We start from the raw sequence: 22248 nt of genomic DNA on the forward strand, positions 1-22248 counted from the left end.
TCCTTTTTATATATAGGAGTAGCAAACGAAAACGCAGTCAACCTGATAAGTGGCTACTGCCACCCATGGATATATAATCAACCCCAGATAGGATTAGATGACCCGCTACCCCCTAGGACTAAGCCGGAACGCCTCGAAAAAGTAGGTATGTCTCCCTTACCACACCCTTAAATCCAGAACACAGCAGCGCTCAACGAGATGGTACCGCCGGAGTCGATCCACAAAGGGTTCTGACACCTTTCATTTGCCATTTATCATTATTTCCCAGAATTTGATCTTCATAAGCCACACTATCCGATGGCGTAATAAAACAGTTGTTTTTTTCCAAAATGAACTCGTTATATTCCCGAATAGAGAAAAAAATTAAAAATATACGTATGCAGTTATTTCTTCGATCGAAAATGGCCTCGTTTCTCCATTCATTATTCGCTATTTAGAGTTCTGGATTTCGCCATCCTCAACAGAAAAAATCATCCTGTAGGTACCTATATCCAATGTAAAAATCTACGCAAAATGTTTTCCTCGTTTGTAATTCTTAAAAGTTGTTCATTCTCCGCACTTTCTTAAGATTAAATTTCGCGAGACAGCCTTAAACGAATTAGCATACAGCTAAAATTACCTATTTATTGCCTTGTATGATTTCCCAGAGGACTTCGTTCCTTGCGTTGATGGAAATGAGAAATTGTTTAGTAATCTCATTACTACATTTTACTTTACACAAATAAGTGCTTGTCGTGGCTTCCTATATAGCCAATCATTATTGACCCACTGCTAAACACGGTCTTTTCCCATATTACTTCTTACAGATGAGACCCGTTCCCAATAGTAGGAGAATAATTGATCGATGGTAATAACAGCATATTTAAAGTAGTTAGGTTATATAGGAATATTATATAGGAAATATTATAAAGGAATATATTTATAAATAATTGCCACCGGGCGATGTGTTCGTAGATAATTTTAATTTAATAAAATCGTAATAATTTAATCATTATTTGGTTTTTTGTTACATTTGTGTTTTTTCTTTGTTGTTTTTAACATTATAATGTAATTAAATTGAAATAATTTATTTTTAATGTTAATAATATTTCTTATCATAATTTTTGTATTCAAAATGTATTGTTATTCGATACAGTGTTGTGAATTGAAGTTTGTGCCCATAATGGAGGTGACACTCACCAAGATTTTATTGTATAGCGACGCCTAATAAAATATACTAGTGTTTACTTCGTCGGCACAACAATTAAATAAATAATACAAAATAAAATTTCTGTACACGGTACTGTAAATTACTGTACGGCGCCTACAAAACTTTTACATCAAAAATTCAGACCTATGTTCATATTATATGCATAAAACCTAAATCAAATGATGATAAAACCTAATACCGTAGTAATATTATATTTATATTGTAGTTGTTGTAGTGTAGTTTAAGTAATTATGTGTACTTTAGTGACTATTATGTACGAACAAACACGATCGAACGGTTTATTAATTAATTACAGTAATATTTAAAATATTTACTTGCCCAAGCTATTAATTTAGGTATACAAATTAATGTTGTTGCCGCTATTATATTGTGCTAAGCGCGGAGGATTTGCGCTTCTGGATTGCGTACTATCTTGTTATATATTGGCCTTAATCACCATAGTTAGAAATTCGCCTTAAACAAAATTATCAAGAAGACATCTGATCCTGCACCGCCGCCGTGCCGTGGGAACGCTGACTCCGCACCACCGCTCCGTTTCCACTGTATAGTCCCGAACGTGGGAATTCACTCTGGGCGCTAACATTGCCCCAGCAAGTCACTTAGGATAGTTAGTTTTAATTTAGGTTAGATTTAATCCAAAACATGTAATATTCTGTTTTTATTAAATACGTTTATATAAGTAATTCGGTCTTTCTGTATCCTGGCTGCTGCATCCCGACGCATTATATAACTATCTCAAAAACAATTGGTATTTTGACGAAATAATGTTTGACATACATCATGGTATACGCAGTCAGTCTTCTGGGGACAAGAGGCATCGATTTGGACTGTTTGTTGTATGTTTAATTTATATTCCTTTTCGATATTTTCTTTTATTTAGGAATATTTATACCTTCTCAGACATATAGACAAGGAATTATAATAAGACTAGCAGAACCCGCGGCTTCGCCCGCGTAATAAATATGATATGACATACAAATACCTGTAATCATAAATTTGTACCTTTAACAATTTTAACGATTTTTTTTTTTTTATAATATAGGAGTAGCAGACGAGCATGCAGTCCACCTGATGGTAAGTGGCTACTGCCGCCCATGGACATCTGTAATCAACCCCAGATAGGATTAGATATTCCTACCTAAGGTCGGCCACAGATGCGCTGCTACCCCTGAGGACTAAGCTGGAACGCCTCGGAAAAGTCTGTCTCCCTTACCACACCCTTCAAACCGGAACACAGCAGCGCTTAACACTGCTGTTATTAGGTAGAAATAGGTGTGGCGGTGGTGCCGCCGGAGTCGAACCACAACGGGTTCTACCACCTTCAGATAAAGTAGTATTAATATTTCATTAATAAGCCGGGCCGTTAGAGCTTCCATTCTTGCCGCCCGCAACTCCAGAAGTCCCCCTTTAGTCTCTTACGACAGGGGATACTGTAGCCCTGTTCTAGCCCAAAATTTTTATCCAAGGTCTATGTGTCTACCACATCACCATCACTAATCCACGCATAACCACCACCATACCCCCCGGCAGGACAAAATTTCGGCACGCAGTGTGTCCAAAGTAGTTGCGATGTACCTAATCAATATATCACAATGTAGGCCAATTTGAATAAAATTACGCATTATCATATATCAAATTTGCACCCATCCACGTTGTCGTGTATTTGTCTGAATAGACGTTATCTGAAATTTCACGTTCCTAACTTCGAACCTAAAAGATTCCCGTATACATACATATAACACTTCTTTTACCTCCTTAGTAGAATTTCAAAAACATTCCTATGTACTACATATTCATCAATAAATACTTTAGCAGCAAATTTCTGAAAGCTAATATTCAACACCAGCGGTCGGCAAACCGTGACTCACGGGTGGTGTGTGGCCCGCGACTTTCCCTTGTGGCCCGCGGGTCTGCGAGTTACTAATAATTGGCCAAGTGCAAGTCAAACCCGCACCTGGAGGGGTCTGTACAACCGAAATTATCAGTTTTTTTAATTTCTAGTATTTAATATTGCAGCAGCCATTAACCAAAGTACACACATTGTGAAAATTTGAAATATTTACCTTTAACGGTTCAAAAGTTAGTTGGAAAAATATCGAATAGTAGTTTGTTGTATGGGGACCCCTTTTTGTTTTCAACTTTTTTTATTTTCAGTTTTTGTTGTTATAGCTGCCACCGTTATGCATCCTCTGTAAGAATTTCATGTCTATCTATTACGGTTCCAGAGATAGAGCCCTGTGACACACGGGCAGACAGCGAAGTCTTAGTAATAGGGTTCCGTTTTTATCCTTTAGGTACGGAACCAAAAAAACCGCTGTTCTGCACTTCAGCACGCGCAATACATTTCCATGTTAAAAATATATGTTCCGACGGCCCGTGGAAAGTCGCCTTACACTAAACCTCTCTGCACACTGTTCTTTTTCCAGACACGCCAAAGAAAGTAACTTCAATAACGGTTTTTAAATAAACTTTCTTAACTTATAGTAATGGGGTTGATTGTTGAGTTGCTAAAAATGCTGAAAGAGATGTGTAAACAGAAAGGCATAATGCAAACACCCTTTTATAGCCGTCTTAAAGGTTGATCTAAAATGATGTTGAGATGTTTCATTGAGTCTAATGATAATGATAGTGGTTGCTTCCAAATTAACGGATTATAAAATAAAGTTCCAACCCCTATTTAACGACCTTAAGGGTTGATTTTCAAAAAATGGAAAAATAAGTGATATATTATTTACAAACAGAAAGCAAAATACCAATTTTCATAGACTTTGTTTCATAATCAGCTTACTTCTAAACAAACTTTCACACCTATATTACCCACTTAGGGGTAGATTTTCCATAAATGGTGTTAAAAAAGTGCTATCATTCCCAATCAGAAAGCCAATTGCCATATTTTACAGTCCTTGCTTCCAAATTAACGGTTTTTAAAATAAAGTTCCATCCCCTACTAAACGTCCTTAAGTGTTAATTTTTCAAAAACGGTGAAGTAGGTGTTCTATTACTGCAGAATACTAAATTACATAGACTTTGCTCTAAAACCAGCGAACTTCTAAACGAAGTTCTACCCCTATTTTATCCCCTTAAGGGTAGATTTTCCATAAACGGTGTTAAAGAAGCTCTATTATTTCGAACCAGAAAGCTAAATGCTATTTTTATAATCCTTGTTTCCAAATTAACGGATTTTAAAATAAATGTTTTATTCCCTATTAATGGAACTTAAGGGTTGATTTTCCAAAAACGGTAAAATAGGTGTTCTATTATTTTCAATCAGAAAGCTGAATACCAATTTCCATAGACTTTGTTTCAAAATCTACGGACTTCCCAACAAACTTTTAACCCCTATTTTACCCTCTTAAGGGTAGAATTTCCATGAATGGTGTTAAAAAAGTTCTATTATTTCCAACAGGAAATCCAAGTGGAATTTTTTATAGTCCTTGCTTCCGAATTAACGGAGTTTGAAATAAAATTCCAACCCCCATTTAATGACCTTAAGGGATATTTTTCCAAAAACAATGAAATAGGTGTTTAATTATTTTCTATCGAAATCCCAAATACCGATTTTCGTACAATTTACATTAAAACTGGGGGACTTTCATACAAACTTACAACCCTTATTTAACCCAAATAAGAGTTGATTTTCCAAAAATGGTAGAATTAAATTTCCACTACATCTAACCAGTGAGGTAATAGCTAACTTTCATAGTGCTGGCTTTCAAATTGGCCAATTTTAAAATAAGATGTCAACCCTTATTTTATCAACTTAAGGGTTGATTTTCCAAAAACAATGAAATACATGTTTAATTATTTTCTACCAAAAAGCTAAATACAGATTTTCATAGAGATTAGATCAAAACTGGGGGATTTTCATACAAACTTACAACCCTTATTTAAAACACATAAGGGTTGATTGTCCATAAACAGTACAATTAAAGTTCCACTATATCTAACCAGTAAAGCAATGGCTAACTTTCATAGTGCTGACTTTCAAATTGGCAATTTTAAAATAAGCTGTCAACCCTTATTTTACCAACTTAAGGGTTGATTTTCCAAAAATGGTGAAATAGATATTTAATTATTTTTAATCGAAAACCTAAATACCGATTTTCATAGAGTTTACATTAAAACTGCGGAAATTCCATACAAACTTACAACCCTTATTTAACTCACATAGGGGTTGATTTTCCAAAAACGGTAGAACTAAAGTTCTGTTATATCTAACCAGAAAAGCAATGGCTAACTTTCATAGTGCTGGCTTCCAAAATGGCAAAATTTAAAATATGCTGTCAACCCCTATTTAACCACCTTTAGGGTTGATTTTGGAAAAACCCTTAGATTAGATTTTTATTATTTTAAATCAGAAAGCTAAATACCAATTTTCATCTAGTTTGCTTTAAAACTGACGGACTTTCATACAAACTTCCAACCCCTATTTAACACCCTTAATGGTGGAATATCAAAAAATCCGTTCTTAGTGCGCATCTACTTTATAAAATGACACTACAGTCCAAATTTCATGATTATAGCTTCAGTAGTTTCGGCAAAACCTTGATTAATACGTTTTGAACGTGAGTATCTTTTCGCTTTTATATACATAACTAGGTATCGCGTGGGTGTGCGAGCTGCAAGCAGCTCGCGGGGAAATGTCTTGTTTAGTTTTGCGTGCAAGATTTTTTACAATTTTTTGTTTCTATATTAAAAATTTATTGAAAATTTGTTAATTTTTGGGGCCGTTTGTAAAGGATACGAGTTAATATTTGCAAAATACCAAGAATTTGGGTCCTGATTTTTTTGTCTAAAAGCCATACATTTTAAAAACATAATGACACAATAGCTTGAAATATTACATACAAAAATACTTATTTATAAAACTTGTTATTTTTTGCATGGCAATACTAAAATATTTTTTTACCAAAATGTGTAGTCTATTAGTACATACGCGTCATACATTATAAGGCGTTCAAAAATATACAGCAACTTGAAATATTACATAAAATAGTGCATATCGACCCAGGAATGCGTTATTGCTGTTACGCCAAAAAGTCTGGAAATACGTTATATACATATTTGGAATCAGATTTTTTTCTGTGTTGAATGATCTAACACTCGTGTAGCTCCAAGAGCATTTTAAATTCATTTACAGCGTAGAAAATTTCAATGAAATGTTTTTTTTCGACCTTAAATTGCAGTAACTCTGTAAAATTCCTTCGTTTTATTGTACTGCGCCTGTTACACTAATTTCACTATCAAAACATTTAAACACAACACGGGTTACAGCGTTTTCGCGGTCTGAGAATTTTAGTCCCAGCTCAGTTACAGTATTTACGCGGTATGTGATTTAAAGGCGAATTATAGTTACAGCGCTTATATGGTATAAGAAATACAAATATGTCATATTTAAATCCTTAATTATGTAAAATAAATCACTAAACTTTTAATCTTGTAATGGATACACACATATAAATATGGACATAAAAACTAAACCTAATCACTTGTAATGGACACAAAAACATATCTTACAACATTTTAAAGGCATCCAATATTTAAGTTTCACAATATTTACGATATTTTTAAATGTTACTACGTGTGCTCGCGCCCTTTTGACGGAGGCGACGAAAATGTTCCATTTGCCGAGCGGTAGGCGAAGTGGCAGGACGTGTAAGGTGTTGCTCACCTGGACGGAGCCCGACAAGGCAACGCGCTAAAAAGACTTCGGTTGCGTTCTTTAGGAGATTTAAATTTCGAGAGTTAAGGTATCATTATATTCGTCTCAATGACCCGAGTGTCCTTAGATAGGTGTTAGAAAAAAAAATCACAATGGCGGATTTTTGGCGCGAAATAGTAACACATTTAAAAAATAAAGTTAACCGAACCTATCGAGCAGGGTATCAAATGAAAGGAAATTAAACGGAGATTATAAAAACATATTTGTATATATATAAAACAGCAAGGTGACTGACTGACTGACTAACTAAATGACTAATTCATTTTTCGGAAATCAACGTACAGTCGAAACCACGGACCATAGAGTTCTGAAATTTTGCACATAAGTTCTGTATGTAGCGTTAATAAGTACTGAGGAAGGCCTTTTGAAAATTCTACCCCTAAGAGGGTAAAATAGGCAGTCATGTCAGTTTTTTTTTTCAATCCTTTAATTTTGAAGCAACTACTGTAAAATTTAGTATTTGGCTTCCTGGATAGGAACAAGGACATACCCATTTATTCCCCTCTTCCTAAAAATCAACCCCGTAGAGATAAAATCGGGGTTGAAAGTTCATTTGAACAACCGTCAATTTTGAAGCAAACGCTATGAAATTTTGTATCTGGTTCGCTGGAAAAAAAAAATGAAATTCTACCCCTAAACGAAGTAAAATAATGTTTGGAACTTTAAATTACTGAAGTTATATATTTTATAGAGCATAAATTGTGATTTTTTTTTTCGCGAAATAGTAACACGTTTTAAAAAAGTTCTACTTCAGCCTTTTTAGTGCATTCGTATTTTTGATTTTTTAATAAAATGACATGTTTTATGTTTTCTTTCATGTTCTAACCTAACCTAACCTAATAAATTCTACATACCTACTATCTTTTTCTGTACTAATGTTACAAAAGTAAAAGATTATTTTTTATCATGATTCAAATATATATAGTGATTGAAGGTGGTAGTGCATTTTGTGGTTAAACCTCATAACAGCAGTGTTAAGCGCTGCTGTGTTCTGGTTTGGAGGGTGTAGGTAAGGGAGACATACGTTTCCGAGACGTTCCAGCTTAGTCCTCAGGGGTAGCGGCGCATCTGTGACCGATTCCAGGTAGGAATATATAATCCTATCTGAGGTTGATTACAGACGTCCATAGGTAATAGCCACCCACCATCAGGTGGACTGCATGCTCGTCTGTTACTCCCATATTGTGAAGTGTAAAAAAGTGAGCGCTAAATGGCCGAATAGACAGGTGGTATCCCTGTATCATCAGGATTAAGGAGTTTAATATTGAATATATGCGCAAGCACAAATAATTTACTTTTATTAAGTTGAAAATAATTGTATATTAACAGGGTTGAGTAGGTTAAATTTATGGTCAGTACATGGATGGGTGACCGCCACGTAATGTTATTTGTCTCCTCAAACGTTATCGTGCTTTTGAATTTACGTTCAGCTGCTGTTTCCAGATGTTAACATATAAGTCTTTTAAAACCTCAAAAAATATTGTTTTAAAAATTAAAAGTTTTAATGTTATTGGATATCCACAACCACTGTTTTTCTTATATGAACTAAAGGATTTACTTTACCTATTCGACTTTCGTTATTATATCGGACCATCGAATCTATATAACCTGTAAGAATCTAGACTGTATTTTGAACTTCACGTCAAATTCAATTCTGGGAATTCTGGAATATCAAATTCTGGGAAGTAATGATAAATGACAAACTAAAGGAAAAGCGTAAATTTTAAGAATATACATATTTTTTCATATTAATTTGGCAGTTAAGTTCCCGCCATTCAATAATTTAAACATCTCGCGTATTAACAATGTTTTTGGTCTAATATTTCAAATCATTCAGAAGCGGACGTTTTGTTCTTCTAGAATTTATATTTTTATGTCTGACTTAGTTAAGGTTATTTTTAGGGCCATTGTAATAGATTTTCACCTTGCTCTGCGCGGAGTTTCGTTTAATACAAATGTAAAATTGACAATTTGGGAGAATGACTTTTTCAAATGAAGTGAAGTTGTAAAAAATAAAAAATAAAAATTTACGTATTAATAAATTATCTATTTTTATTTAAAATATAAATCCTAAAATAAACTTAGTTGCCAACCTTTTAGTTAGTCATACTAAGCCGTATCTCACGGTCATAACATCGAAGAATTAGTTGATTAACCAACAAATTACTTCCCAGAATTTGATCCTTATAAGCGACACTATCAGAAAGTGAAATAATATAGAAATTTATTATTTTTCAAAATGAACTCGTTCGATTCTCGGCTAAGGAAGAAGATATTTTAAAAACCGAAAGATGCAGTTTTAGTTTTTATCAAAATCGGCCTCGTAACTCCTTTCAGCATTTTTCGCAAATCCTTATAGTTTCGGATTTAGCCTTGAAGGCCTATTTGAAAAATTCACCCTGTATAGGTGTATCTGGAGGTTGCTAGCATCATCGGTTATTTGGACCACGTAACATACGCTAACGGGTGGTCAATGCTATCGTACTGAACTTTCGGGTTTGGCTCTTCGCGAAAGGTCATGCAACATACCGGTTGACCCAGATACTCACCGGACATGGCCGTTTCGGTGAGTATCTAAACAGGATAGAGGGAGATGACGGCCCTACGAGGATTCCGCATAGCACACGCTGCAGTACTGCCCAGCGTGGGAGTCTCAGCGGCGGATCCTCGTGTCACAAGTGGGACCGGACCTGTCTCCAGCGCCATTGTTGGATAGCTCCAAGATATACCTGATGATCACCTGCGACATTTTCAAGTCCACGAAGGAAGAAGCCGAGCGAGCTAGGGAGCGCACAGCTCGGAGGAGGAGTCGCCGTGGGCGTAGATAACGCCCATCTGTTCCCGTAGTTCTGGGACCAGAATAGGGTATCCTCTGCCTGTCTTAAGGGGCGACTAAAAGGGGCTTCCGGGATTGCGGGTGGCAAAAGTGAGAGAGCTGGAACCACCCGGGCAACTACCCAGGGAAGGACGGCAGTATGTGTAGTCGCATACCGTCGTGCACGCCACACCGAGTGGTGAGCGTCATGCTCACCTGGGCAGAGCCCGACGGGGCAACACGCTAAGAAGACTCCGGTTGCGTTCCTTTGAAGATCCCGATGTCCTCTATGCAGCGCCGAGGATAACTACCGGGGGGGTTTTAGTGCGGTAAGAATCCCACATAACCCCGTGTCGCTCCCACAGCATAGGGTATCTTTTGAAGGTTTCCCCTCTTGTCAACAAAAAAAGGTGTATCTTGAGGGAAGTATTATAGGTACCTTTTTATGTAATATAGGAGTAGCAGACGAACATACAGTCCAGACAGTAGCCACTTACCATCAGGAGGACTGATAAAGCCTTGTACTAAAGTAAAAATATTGTTTAGAAGAAACAGACGAGGAAGATGTTGATGTATAAGAAGAGTGATACCATAAGAGACAAATTAATCAATGATGAGATGAAAGGTTTTATGAGTTGAGTTGAGGCGTTAAAAAATCAGAAAAGTTTAATTATAACGTTTAAGTGAAAATTATTTAAAATTACGTATTACGTATAATGTACGATTTTTTTCTTAAGTCATTTAAATTATATTTAAAACGTTAAAGAATTACATTTTCATTACCTGCAATAAAAAATAAAGTAAGATTTGAAAGTGTTTTAGTTTTAGACCAGATCCCTAAATACGTATTTTTATTTTAATATTAATTTTGTTTATGCCACAATTTACAGCATTTTTTTCGCGTAAAAAAAATAAACTCATCGGATTATAGCTTTTTAAAGTAACAATGAGTTAAAAATATGATGTTTACAGCATATACGCTTCCCAAAAACAGAGATTACATATGCATAGTGCATATTTTTTTCGTATGACAACACTGAAATATTTTTTCACACATTGGTACAGTATATACCTAAGTACCATTAAGCGCCATTAAGTACCATTAAAAGTGAAAATCATAAAAAAAATCTGTATGCCAGTGTTGCCAGTTGATTAATACGACAATGGTCAAATGTCATTACGGCATCATGAAAATGTCCAAATATACATCATAGATTATGGCCCTTCTTTAGTAAATTTTATATTTTAACCCTCTTTAATAACTCATAAAAATGTAGAAGATTATTACATTTTATATCCTTTACTTGAGTACGTACGACATCCACAAAATCTGTTTCTCTGTGTCTGTTAATAAATAATTATAAATTATTACGTAAGAAGAGAATCTAACATCTTACGTCCCTTCCCACTATGTGCATGGTAGGGCAACACTCCAAAAATAATAATCACGAGTAACATTCATATAGGTAACGTAAGCCACAAACAATTTAACACATACAAACAATTTAACTCAAATAAATAGAATACTCAAAAACTCAAGTCATAAATAATTTCAAACCAGTTATTGCTTTCTTAACATACCAATAAGTTAGCTAATTAAGATTGAATCATATATGTACCTTTTTAAACGACTCATAAATAAATTTCGAAATATACTTATACCTATACTTATAAACCCTGTAATCGATAACCATTACTTCTCTCCAAATAATTTAAACAATTTGTCTTGCTTTTCTTCTTTCATATCTTATGACCCTTCTATGAACTCTGACTATGAATTCTTCTCCTCCGAAATGGTAACAAGTGATTTAAATACTTTAGTGTTGAATGCCCAGTCCATTATTATTACATTCCAAAGACCACAGGTATTCTCCATTGTTTGATCCAATATAAACATGAAAACAAAAATAAAACTTGCAATTAATTCTATTTAAAAATGTAACTAAGTAAGTACAAGCTGTAACCATACTTTTCCAATTGTTAGTAACGTAATGGATACTTAGGAATAACGCTGTCTGAGTGTCAGGCCCCAGTGGTGAGCTGGGCGTCCTGGCTTTTAATATAAACTCGCCAAATATGGTTTGAACTGTTTATTCTAATAAGGGAACGACCGGCGTGTGCACATCGAGTGGGTTCGCGGACGAGTAGTCTGGACGCGAGGAAGGGGTGCGGGTCCCCCGCCAGCCGCCGACGGTCGCCTGTACTGCGCGAAGTGCGTTACGCAGTAACATACTCCCCGGGTTGAAGGGATGGCTTCAAGAAGATGAAGAAACAGGAAGAGGGCATATATTGTTGTATGCCCGTGTAATGGTGCCCTTCTTCGTCAGGATCTCTGCAACTCTAACACGGCCGTCAGATCCGGGCTTGATGGCGACGACTCTACCCAGCAGCCACAGGAGAGGAGGAAGATTGCCGTCTCTTACTAAGACCATGGCGCCTATCTTGAGGTCATGTCCAGTCGTCTGCCATTTGGTTCTCTGCTGTAGAAGAGAAATGAATTCATTTGAGAATCGCTGCCAAAAATGCTGCCGCAGCTTCTCGATGCGATCGAAGCGTGGTAGCCGCTGAATGTTGACATCAGCCACTAGAGGACGTGGGACGGTCATAAGAGGTCGTCCGAGGAGGAAATGTGCAGGGGAAAGATATGATAGATCAGAAGGATCTGTGGATAAAGGCGTTAAGGGTCTGGAATTTAATATAGCCTCTATCTGAATCAGGCAAGTCGACAGCTCTTCATAAGTTAAATGAGTGAGGCTCAAGACTTTGTATAATAAATGTTTTATGGATTTGACAGCTGCCTCCCAAATGCCACCAAAATGTGGGGTATAAGCTGGTATAAATTTAAATTCTATGCCTTCATTACATAAATCAGAAGCTATACTATCTGATGATGCTAATAATAAGCGGGAAAGCTCATTGAAAGCTCCCACGAATGTTGTGCCGTTGTCGGAGTATACCCGCTGTGGTTTACCGCGACGACTGATAAACCTGTTGAAGGCAGCGAGGAACGCCTCCTTAGTGAGGTCGGACACCAACTCCAAATGGACGGCTCTGACTGCAAGACACACAAAAACACAAATATAAGATTTTATTAGCTTACAACCTCTACCCCCACGATCGGCTATCAGCACTGGCCCGGCGTAATCAAGACCTGTGTTCAAAAAAGGAAACTCTAAATGAGTTCTATCATTGGGTAAGTTGCCCATAATAACCTGGACAGGCTGAGCTTTGAAACGAGTGCAACGAACACAGTTACGCACTATCTGCTTAGCTAGGTTTTTGCCTGCTAGAGGCCAGTAAGTAAGCCTAATGTTCGCCAAAAGCAATTGAGGTCCTGCATGGAAAAGTGTTTTGTGTTCTTTTTCAAATATGATTTTTGTTAAATGATGTTTGCTACACAATAAAATAGGGTGCTTAACGTCATAGGTATAATTCGAGTTTTCAAGACGTCCACCGACGCGAATTAAGTTCTCATAATTAATGAAAGGTGAAAGACTAACCAATCGATTCTTTTTATGTAAAGTTTGATTAGCTTTAAGACATTGATATTCCTTAGGGAACATTTCCTGCTGAGAAATCTGTAATATAAGATTCTGTGATGATTTTAATTCTGAATGTGTTAAGTAAAATGTATATTTTTTATTATGTTTTTTACAGTTATTTATAAATCTATGTATATACGCTACGATTCTGATTAACTTTGTAAATGAAGATGATTTATGAATTAAATTAGAAATTAAATTATGATTATTATTATTTACTTCCAATTTATTATTTTTAATAGTTGTATGTAAAGATGTTTCTGGTAGCGAATGAGGTTGTATATTCGGTGGATTGGGAAAGTTTATTTCCCTTGTTTTAATAAAATCAGGGCCCGACCACCAAAGAGTGAATGTGCTGATGCAATCAGCCTTCACCCCCCGAGAAGTGAGATCAGCCGGGTTGCACTTGGAAGGAACGTAGCTCCACGTCTGATGGGCGGTTGTTTCTTGTATCTCACTTACTCTATTGCGAACAAATTGGTTAAGTTGACTGGGTGATGTGGAAAGCCAACCCAAGACGATAGTTGAATCACACCAAAAGTAGCAGTTATTAAGCAATAGGGTAAGTGACTGACGTACCTTTAGAAACAGCCTAGTTCCCAGTAAAGCACCACATAGCTCTAACCGTGGTATGGTCGTGGGCTTTATAGGGGCAACCCTATTTTTAGAGGCTACAAGGCGAACGGTTACCGTTCCATCGACTGCAACTGTTCTCACATAAATACACGCGCCATAAGCGCGCTCTGAAGCGTCTGTGAAGGTATGAAGTTCTATTACAGAGGGGTTACTGGAAGAGACCCAGCGAGGAATGCGAATAGAATTAAGAACTGAAAGTGAATTTAAGAAATCTAAAAACTGTGTTTTTATTTCTGCTGGTACATCTTCATCCCAGTTGCATTTAAGAATCCAAAGCTGTTGCAACATGAGCTTGGCTTGGCTATACATGGGCCAACAAGACCAAGGGGGTCAAAGACCTGGCTTACTAAAGATAAAATATTACGTTTTGTAATTTTAGATATGGGTTTTATTTGCATTGAAAAGAATAAATGATCTACGTTACAGTCCCAGTATAAACCAAGCGTTTTACATGGAGAGGTGTCGTTTAAATTTAATGTTTTATTTTTTATGTCTACATCACTATTACTTATTAAATTTAATATTTTTTGATTGTTGGATTGCCATTTACGAAGATTGAAATTTGCGGACTTCAAAGTATTACGTACGCCATGACATAATGCTACGACTGACTCTATAGAATCGCCTCCACACAAATAATCGTCAACGTAAAAATCACGCTTAATGGACTCACTAACCTTAGGGTCTGAACAATGATCTGCAAGCGATACTAAACATTTTGTGGCTAAATATGGGGCAGATGCAGTACCATACGTAACTGTATTAAGTCTATATGTTTTTAAAGGATCTGAGGGATCAAACCTGAAGACTATTTGCTGCAGTGAGCGTTGAGAAGGCTCCACCAAAATTGCACGATACATTTTTTCAATGTCACCGGTTACAACATACCTATGTTGTCTGAATCGTAAAAGTATTGTTAATAAATCCTCTTGTACGGTAGGGCCTACCATCTGAATGTCATTGAAGGACTTGCCCGAGGTGCTTAAGGCTGATGCATCGTATACTACACGCAGTTTTGTGCTCGAGCTGGACTCACGTATTACCCCGTGATGAGGCAAATAATAATTAAATTTAAAATGATCTGATTTTGTGTTTACTGTCATATGATTAAGTTCAATGTATTCACGCATAAATTGTAAATATTTATTTTTAAATGAAGTGTCGCGCTCAAATCTGCGTTCTAAAGAAAGAAATCGACGCTTAGCCATTGCATATGACTCACCTAAGTATTCGGGCGAGTCTTTCAATGGAATGGTGACAATGAATCGACCGCTGTTATCACGGCGTGTTGTCTCTTGGAAAAGCTTTTCACAGGCTTGCTCTTCTGAAGAAAAACATTTACCAGAAGACACGGAATCGAGTTCCCAAAAACGACTTAATTGATCAGATTCTTCATTGGTTAAAAAATGACAAACTGTAGGTTGTTTAACAGGAAGAGACTGGTATACACAGCCCGAAACAAGCCAACCTAATTTTGAATTCTGTAATCTAGGATTATTTTTGCCTAAATTAATTGTATCGGAACCTAAGACGTCCCAGAATACTTCAGCTCCTACAAGTATGTCAATAGCTGAAGGTATGTTAAATGTAGGGTCTGCTAGCTGAAGACCTGACGGAATAGATAAATGTTTCATATCTATGTAAGAGCCAGGCAGCGATTGTGTAATTTTTTGTAAGACAAAACAGTTTACGCTCGCCCGATAACCTCCACAATAAGACTGCAAAATAAGGCTACAGGTTTCTGAGGTATTAGAAACATGACCGTTAATACCTGAGACAGTGGAGCTCGTGTTACGTTTTACCAGACCAAGCTTCCCACAGAGTTCCTGGGTGACGAAGTTGGAAGTGCTGCCGTTGTCCAACAGAAGTCTGGCAGTATGAAGTTGTCCGGCAACGTCGGCCACCTTTACCAATGCTGTGGATAGCAATACATGGCCCTGATTATTATTTGAATAAGAAGATGTAATGTCAGATGACAATGCTATATTGTTCCCTGTTTGATCTGAATATGACTCCTTATGTAAGAGGGAATTATGCTTAATGGAACAATATTTGCAATGCGATAACTTGCAATGCTTATTTATGTGACCTGGGCGCAGGCAGTTCATACAAACATTACTTTCTGACGCTTTTTTAATACGTGTATCAATATCAAGGTTTCTGAATGATTGACAACTAAATAAATAATGATCTTGAGAACACATAGGACATTTTATATTATTAGGTTTAGGTTTTGTAATATAGTTTTTATTATTATAATTTTTTGATTTATTTTCGTATGTGTTAGCGTTAGGATTGTAAATATGTTTATTATTTTTATTGTCATTTAGTGTGTCTAATAAGTCTGCTCTGTTGGTTAAAAAACGTAAATATTGTTCTAGGTTAGGATATGAAGTAAGATTATTTTTATACTCTTCCCATTGACGGTTAGTAACTGTATCTAATTTTTTAGACATGATGTAAATAATTAAGGTATCCCAGTGTTCTATGGGCTGGCCAAGAGTGCCAAGGGCCCTTAAATTTTTATTTGTTACATTCTTTATGGATGAATTCAAAATTAAATAAGGCCTGTACGTGATTATTTATAAGAAGTCTTTGATTATCGTACCTTTCTGACAACAATTGCCAAGCAATGGCATAATTACTGGCCTGGAACTCGATGCTTTTTATAACTAGGGATGCGCTGTCGGTTAAAGCCGCGCGAAGATAGTGAAACTTATTGATGTCTTGTATACTTTCATTATTATGAATAAGGGAAATATACGTATCTCTAAATTCAAGCCAGTGCTGATAGTCGCCGTTAAAATGTGGCAGGTCGATCTTTGGCAGACGCACGAAGTCATGCTTGCAGGCAGAGCCGTGGTTAGCGCCGCCGTCGACGGACGAGGCGGACACCGACGAGGGAGCGCGCCCGGGTGCGAGAAGCGCCCGCGCACGGGACACTTGCGCGAAGTATTGCTGCTCAAATTGCTCCCTATCTTTATACATTTCCTCTGCATCCTCCGACAACAGCTCCAACTCCGTCTGCAATGCGTCAAAATCACGATACATTGTTTCCATTACGCTAAGTCGGCATTCTAATTCTGCTAGCTGGAAATTATCTAAATCTGACGCAGGCAATAATTTTATAAAATTTGTGAATTGGGTCAACTTAGCTTTGAAGCTTCCACGTTTCTTTATGAGCTCTTTAAAAGGCATAATGAATGATGGGAAATTAATTAAATGCGTAACCCGTAAGTAAATAATATGCAGGCAAACCCGTAGGTAAAATGCGTATAGCTTTAAGTGCGATTAACTATGAGTTGTGCTAAGCAACAGCAAATATATGAAATGAGTGAATAGATAAGATAGAAAATAGGCTATTTATGAAGAGATATGCCTGATCCGTATAGCACTACTGTAAATTCCTGGATGAAGCACAAGAAGACAGGAAAATAAGGAAAAAAAGGAACGGACTCACTCAATTATTAAAGACCCCCGGGTTCAACGTCCTCTAAGTGACCGCTGAATGTTCTCGACGATCGAAGGCGGGCGATGTTAAGTCCACGGGCGGTCGTGCACGGCGAAGCGGACGTTCCCTGGCCACTGGTGACGGCTTCGAAGGACCACTGTATGAGTGTCAGGCCCCAGTGGTGAGCTGGGCGTCCTGGCTTTTAATATAAACTCGCCAAATATGGTTTGAACTGTTTATTCTAATAAGGGAACGACCGGCGTGTGCACATCGAGTGGGTTCGCGGACGAGTAGTCTGGACGCGAGGAAGGGGTGCGGGTCCCCCGCCAGCCGCCGACGGTCGCCTGTACTGCGCGAAGTGCGTTACGCAGTAACAAACGCAAATAGAACAAAAATTCAATAACCTAATCCCTTTATTATTATTATACGGATAATATAATGTTAAACAATATAACATCGATAACTTTAAAAAACAATATTGCTTTCGAATATTATCAGCACAATAAGCCCTAGTACTAATATAGGACTGTTTATAATTATTCGTAATATACGTATAAATATTTAACACAAACTCCGAAACGTTAAGTGTTAAATGTATGACAAAATATTAATAATTTGAAGCATGCAAAAGTTGTCTTATAACATTAAAGTTCTTCTAAACAAATATTACATTTGCTCATAACAACGGTACTGCCATTTTATATCTCGACTGTGTAAGTAAGAACTTCTAATATGATTAATATTTTAAAATTAAATAATGATTTATAATAAAATAAGGTAAAATGAAAATATAAATATTTGACCCAATCAAATTCCTGTAAAACGGCCGGCTAGGCTACTACATGCCTATTTAATAAACTCAGATAGCAAACTTGAGACAATCTGTACCAACCAACATTTGTATCGATTATTAATTTGTTGTATTTAAATATATCCAATAAATTAACTTACGCTGTTTTACGCAGGCGATCCCACTGGCTAAATTGTTGGGGGTGTCTCCAATGAAAGGCTTGAATCAAGCTAGTTATTTTTATTTAATTCCAAGACCTACACAAACATCGTCCTTGACATCTGCCGTTTCCCGCCATAATACCCTTTTGTTTTTTTTTTTTAAATCACGAGTACAGCGTTACTGCCAATTAAATATGTGGCCAGCATTATTTTTCGAGTGAAAGGTTTTAAACTAATTTTAATTTAATTTATTTTTATAATGTTGAACTAACGCAGTAAGGTATAATAATAAATGTGACCTTACAATAAATACTAAGAAAAAATGTAAAATGGTGCCGGTCATCGTGGTGGTAGACATTAAAGTGAGAGAAGAGATGAGAGAAGAGATGCATACAAAAATGCATATGTATGAAAAAATATTTTTTTGGTTGACAATTTTGATATATTTTTTTAACAAAATGTTTTTTTTTCAGACTATAAATACCTACAAACACCTCATACTTTGTAACGATATCAAAAGAATACAAGTTTGAAATATTACATACAAAAATACATGCATATGAACTTTTGTATGACAACACTGATATAATTTTTCACCATAATATTCAAACTGTTAAAATCGACAAACACCTCATTAATTGGAATGACGTCAGAAGGAGACAGCAGCTTGAAATATTACATACAAAAATACATATGTTTTTCCACAAATTTGTACAGTATATATGTACCATTAACGCCTCATACAGAAAACATACGTCAAATGGTGCCGGTCATTAAAGGGAAACAACAGCCTCAAAGTTTACATCCAAAAATACAAATGTATGACTTTTTTTTGGTATGGCAACACTTAAATATTTTTTCAAGAAAATGTGAAGTCTATTAGTACCTACAATCGCGTCATACATTATAAGGCAGTCAAAAATATACAACAGCTTGAAATATTACATACCAAAATGCATATGTATGAGAATTATTATTTTTTGTATGGGAACACTGAAATGTTCTTTTACCCAAATGTTAAAACTGTTAGTATCTACAAACGCCTCATACATTGGAATGACATCAGAAGGAAACAACCGCTTCAAATATTACATACAAAAGTGCATATGTATGAAAAAATATATTTTTTGTATGGCAACACTGAAATATTTTTCCACAAATTTTAAAGTCTATAAGTACCATTAAACGCCTCATACAGAAAAATGACGTCAAATGATGCCGGTCATAGTGGTGGTGATCATTAAAGGGAAACAACAGACTCAAAGTTTACATCCAAAAATACAAATGTATGAAAATTATTATTTTTTGTATGGCAACACTAAAATATTTTTTTATCGAAATCTGCAGAATATTAGTACCTCTAAACCTCTCATACATTCTAATGATATCAATACAAGACAACAGCTTGAAATATTGCATATAAAAATACATACATGTGAAAATTATTATTTTTTGTATGGCAACACTTAAATATTTTGTTACCAAAAGGTAAAGTCTATTAGTACCCACAATCGCGTCATACATTATAAGGTTGGCAAAAATATAGTAAAGCTCGAAATATTACATACAAAAATGCATATGTATGAAAATTATTATTTTTTGTATGGCAACACTAAAATATTTTTTTATCGAAATCTGCAGAATATTAGTACCTCTAAACCTCTCATACATTCTAATGATATCAATACAAGACAACAGCTTGAAATATTGCATATAAAAATACATACATATGAAAATTATTATTTTTTATATGGCAACACTGAAAATTTTTTTTATAAATTTATACAGTCTATAAGTACCATTAAACCCCTCATACAGAAAACTGACATTTAGTGATGCTGGGCATGGTGATGGTGGTCTTTAAAGGGAGACAACAGCCAAAAACACCACATACAAAAATACATATGTATAAAAATTATAATTTTTTGTATGGCAACCCTAAAATATTTTTTTATCAAAATATGTAGAATATTAGTACCTACAAACGCCTCATACATTGCAATGACATCAAAAGGAAACAACAGCTTGAAATATGACACACAAAAATGCACTTGTATGAAAATTATTATTTTTTATATGGCAACACTGAAATATTTTTCCACCAATTTATACAGTCTATAAGTACCAGTAAACGCCTCATACAGAAAACTGACGTTAAGTGATGCTGGGCATGGTGGTGGGGGTCTTTAAAGGGAGACAACAGCCCGAAACACCACGTACAAAAATACAAATGTATGAAAATTATTATTTTTTGTATGGCAACACTAAAATATTTTTTAATCAAAATGTGCACAATATTAGTACGTACAAACGCCTCATACATTCTAATGTTACCAATACAAGACAACAGCTTGAAATATTACATACAAAAATACATATGTATGAAAATTAATATTTTTTGTATGGCAACACTAAAATATTTTTTACCAAAATGTGCAGTCTATTAGTACATACAAACACGTCATACATTATAACGTTGTTAAAAATTTGCAACAGCTTGAAATGTGACATACAAAAATGCACATGTATGAAAATTATTATTTTTTGTATGGCAATACTGAAATATTTTGTTACACATTGGTACTGTCTATAAGTGCTATTAAGCGCCTCATATAAAAAAATTACGTCAAATGGTGGCAACAGCTTGAAATCTTCGATAATCCTGTAGAAAGTGCATTTGTATGAAAATATTTTTTTTGTATATGGCAACATTGGATGTTCGATTTTTTACATAGGGTCCATTTGAAATAAAAAATATCTCCCATACATAACTTATATGCTCTGTCTACGGTTTCCGCCCAAGTACTCAAAAAGTGAAAATCGTGAAAAAAAATTCTGTATCCCAGTGTTGCCAGTCGATTAAGACGAAAATGGTCAAATGTCATTACGGCACCCATAAAAAATAGTTCTGTGAAAAAAATTTATTAAAAATATTTCTCCTTCTACTTTTCACATTTTTGAATGAAAAGTTTCAAAAAATGTATGAAGCATGAAAAAAAAATCTTTACCTGGCAACACTTCGAGCCGAGCTCCATGACCGCCCGATACAAAGCGACTCGCTCAAATGTTGCCAACCTCAAAATATTTCACTTCGAAAAATGCATTTTTTCGTACATTTTACAAAATGGCTGACACAAGGTGCGCCATCTAATTTAAAAAAATAATATTGCCATATGATAAAATTGAGGATACAATCCGGCCAATAAATCAAAAATATCGAAAAAATATTATTAAAACCACCGCGCTACGACCCCACAAACACACCTCGAAAAATGAAAGATTTCAAACTCAAATATCTCGGCGGCCATCTTGTTTTTCCAATTTTTTCTAATTTTATCGTAACAGTCGTCCCACAATTAGCCGAAAATGACACCAATCTCAGGTAGGCGCGCAGAATAAAAAAAAGTTGAAAATCGCAGGAGGGCCGCCATCTTGAATTTTGTATGTTTCCCATTTTTCCTATAACCACCATAATATACCGAAAAAATATCTCATACATTATTACTACCCCCCACCAATAGTTTAGGCTGGGCTACTCGAAATGTCAAAAAAGTGAAAAAAAAAATCTAGCTCCCAGTGTTGCCAGTTAATTTGGATGAAAATGGTCAAATGTCATTACGACCCCCCTGACAAATACCCATGTAAAATATTTTCATTAAAAATGTTTCTCCTTCTACTTTTTACATTTTTGAATGGAAAGTTCCAAAAAAAGTATGAACGAAGAAAAAAAATCCTAAACCGTGCAACACTTCAAGTCACGCTCCACAACCGACCCATACAAGGCGATTCGCTGAAATGTTGCCAACCTCAAAATATTTCACTTCAAAAAATGCGATTTTTCATACATTTTACAAATTGCCTGACGAACGATCCGCCATCTGGTTAAAAAATTAAATAAATCCAATTCGGTAAAATTGAGCA

General features: G+C 35.7%; 1 protein-coding gene across 6 annotated transcripts; it reads right to left on the minus strand.

The window, feature by feature from the left end:
* Positions 1–11764: 11764 nt before the first annotated feature.
* Positions 11765–17652, minus strand: LOC140749841 (uncharacterized). 6 transcript variants are annotated; one of them, XM_073083079.1, is made up of 4 exons: positions 17386–17652; positions 16534–16949; positions 15697–15840; positions 11765–12898 (listed from the first exon to the last, which is right to left on the minus strand). In XM_073083079.1, the coding sequence occupies exons 2-4, from the start codon at positions 16562–16564 to the stop codon at positions 12003–12005; spliced, it is 1071 nt and encodes a 356-aa protein (XP_072939180.1). In that variant the 5' UTR covers positions 16565–16949; positions 17386–17652; the 3' UTR covers positions 11765–12002. The 6 variants fall into 6 exon arrangements, with proteins under 6 accessions (XP_072939180.1, XP_072939197.1, XP_072939190.1 ...); XM_073083096.1 differs by having other exon boundaries at positions 11765–12227; positions 16534–17652; XM_073083089.1 differs by having other exon boundaries at positions 11765–12802; positions 16534–17652.
* Positions 17653–22248: the final 4596 nt, after the last annotated feature.

The sequence above is a fragment of the Epargyreus clarus genome, unplaced genomic scaffold (genome assembly GCF_041222505.1).
Source record: "Epargyreus clarus isolate Ecla_fem2 unplaced genomic scaffold, WU_Ecla_fem_2.2 ptg000003l, whole genome shotgun sequence".
Lineage (NCBI taxonomy): Eukaryota > Metazoa > Arthropoda > Insecta > Lepidoptera > Hesperiidae > Epargyreus > Epargyreus clarus.

Excerpts from the sequence above, each read along its gene's own strand:
- LOC140749841 (XM_073083057.1), bottom strand. The coding sequence starts at position 16,381 with ATGTCTAAAAAATTAGATACAGTTACTAACCGTCAATGGGAAGAGTAT. Across the intron at positions 12,899-15,696 it reads CACGAGCTCCACTGTCTCAG|GTCTTGATTACGCCGGGCCA; the intron begins GTATTAACGGTC and ends TTTTGAACACAG.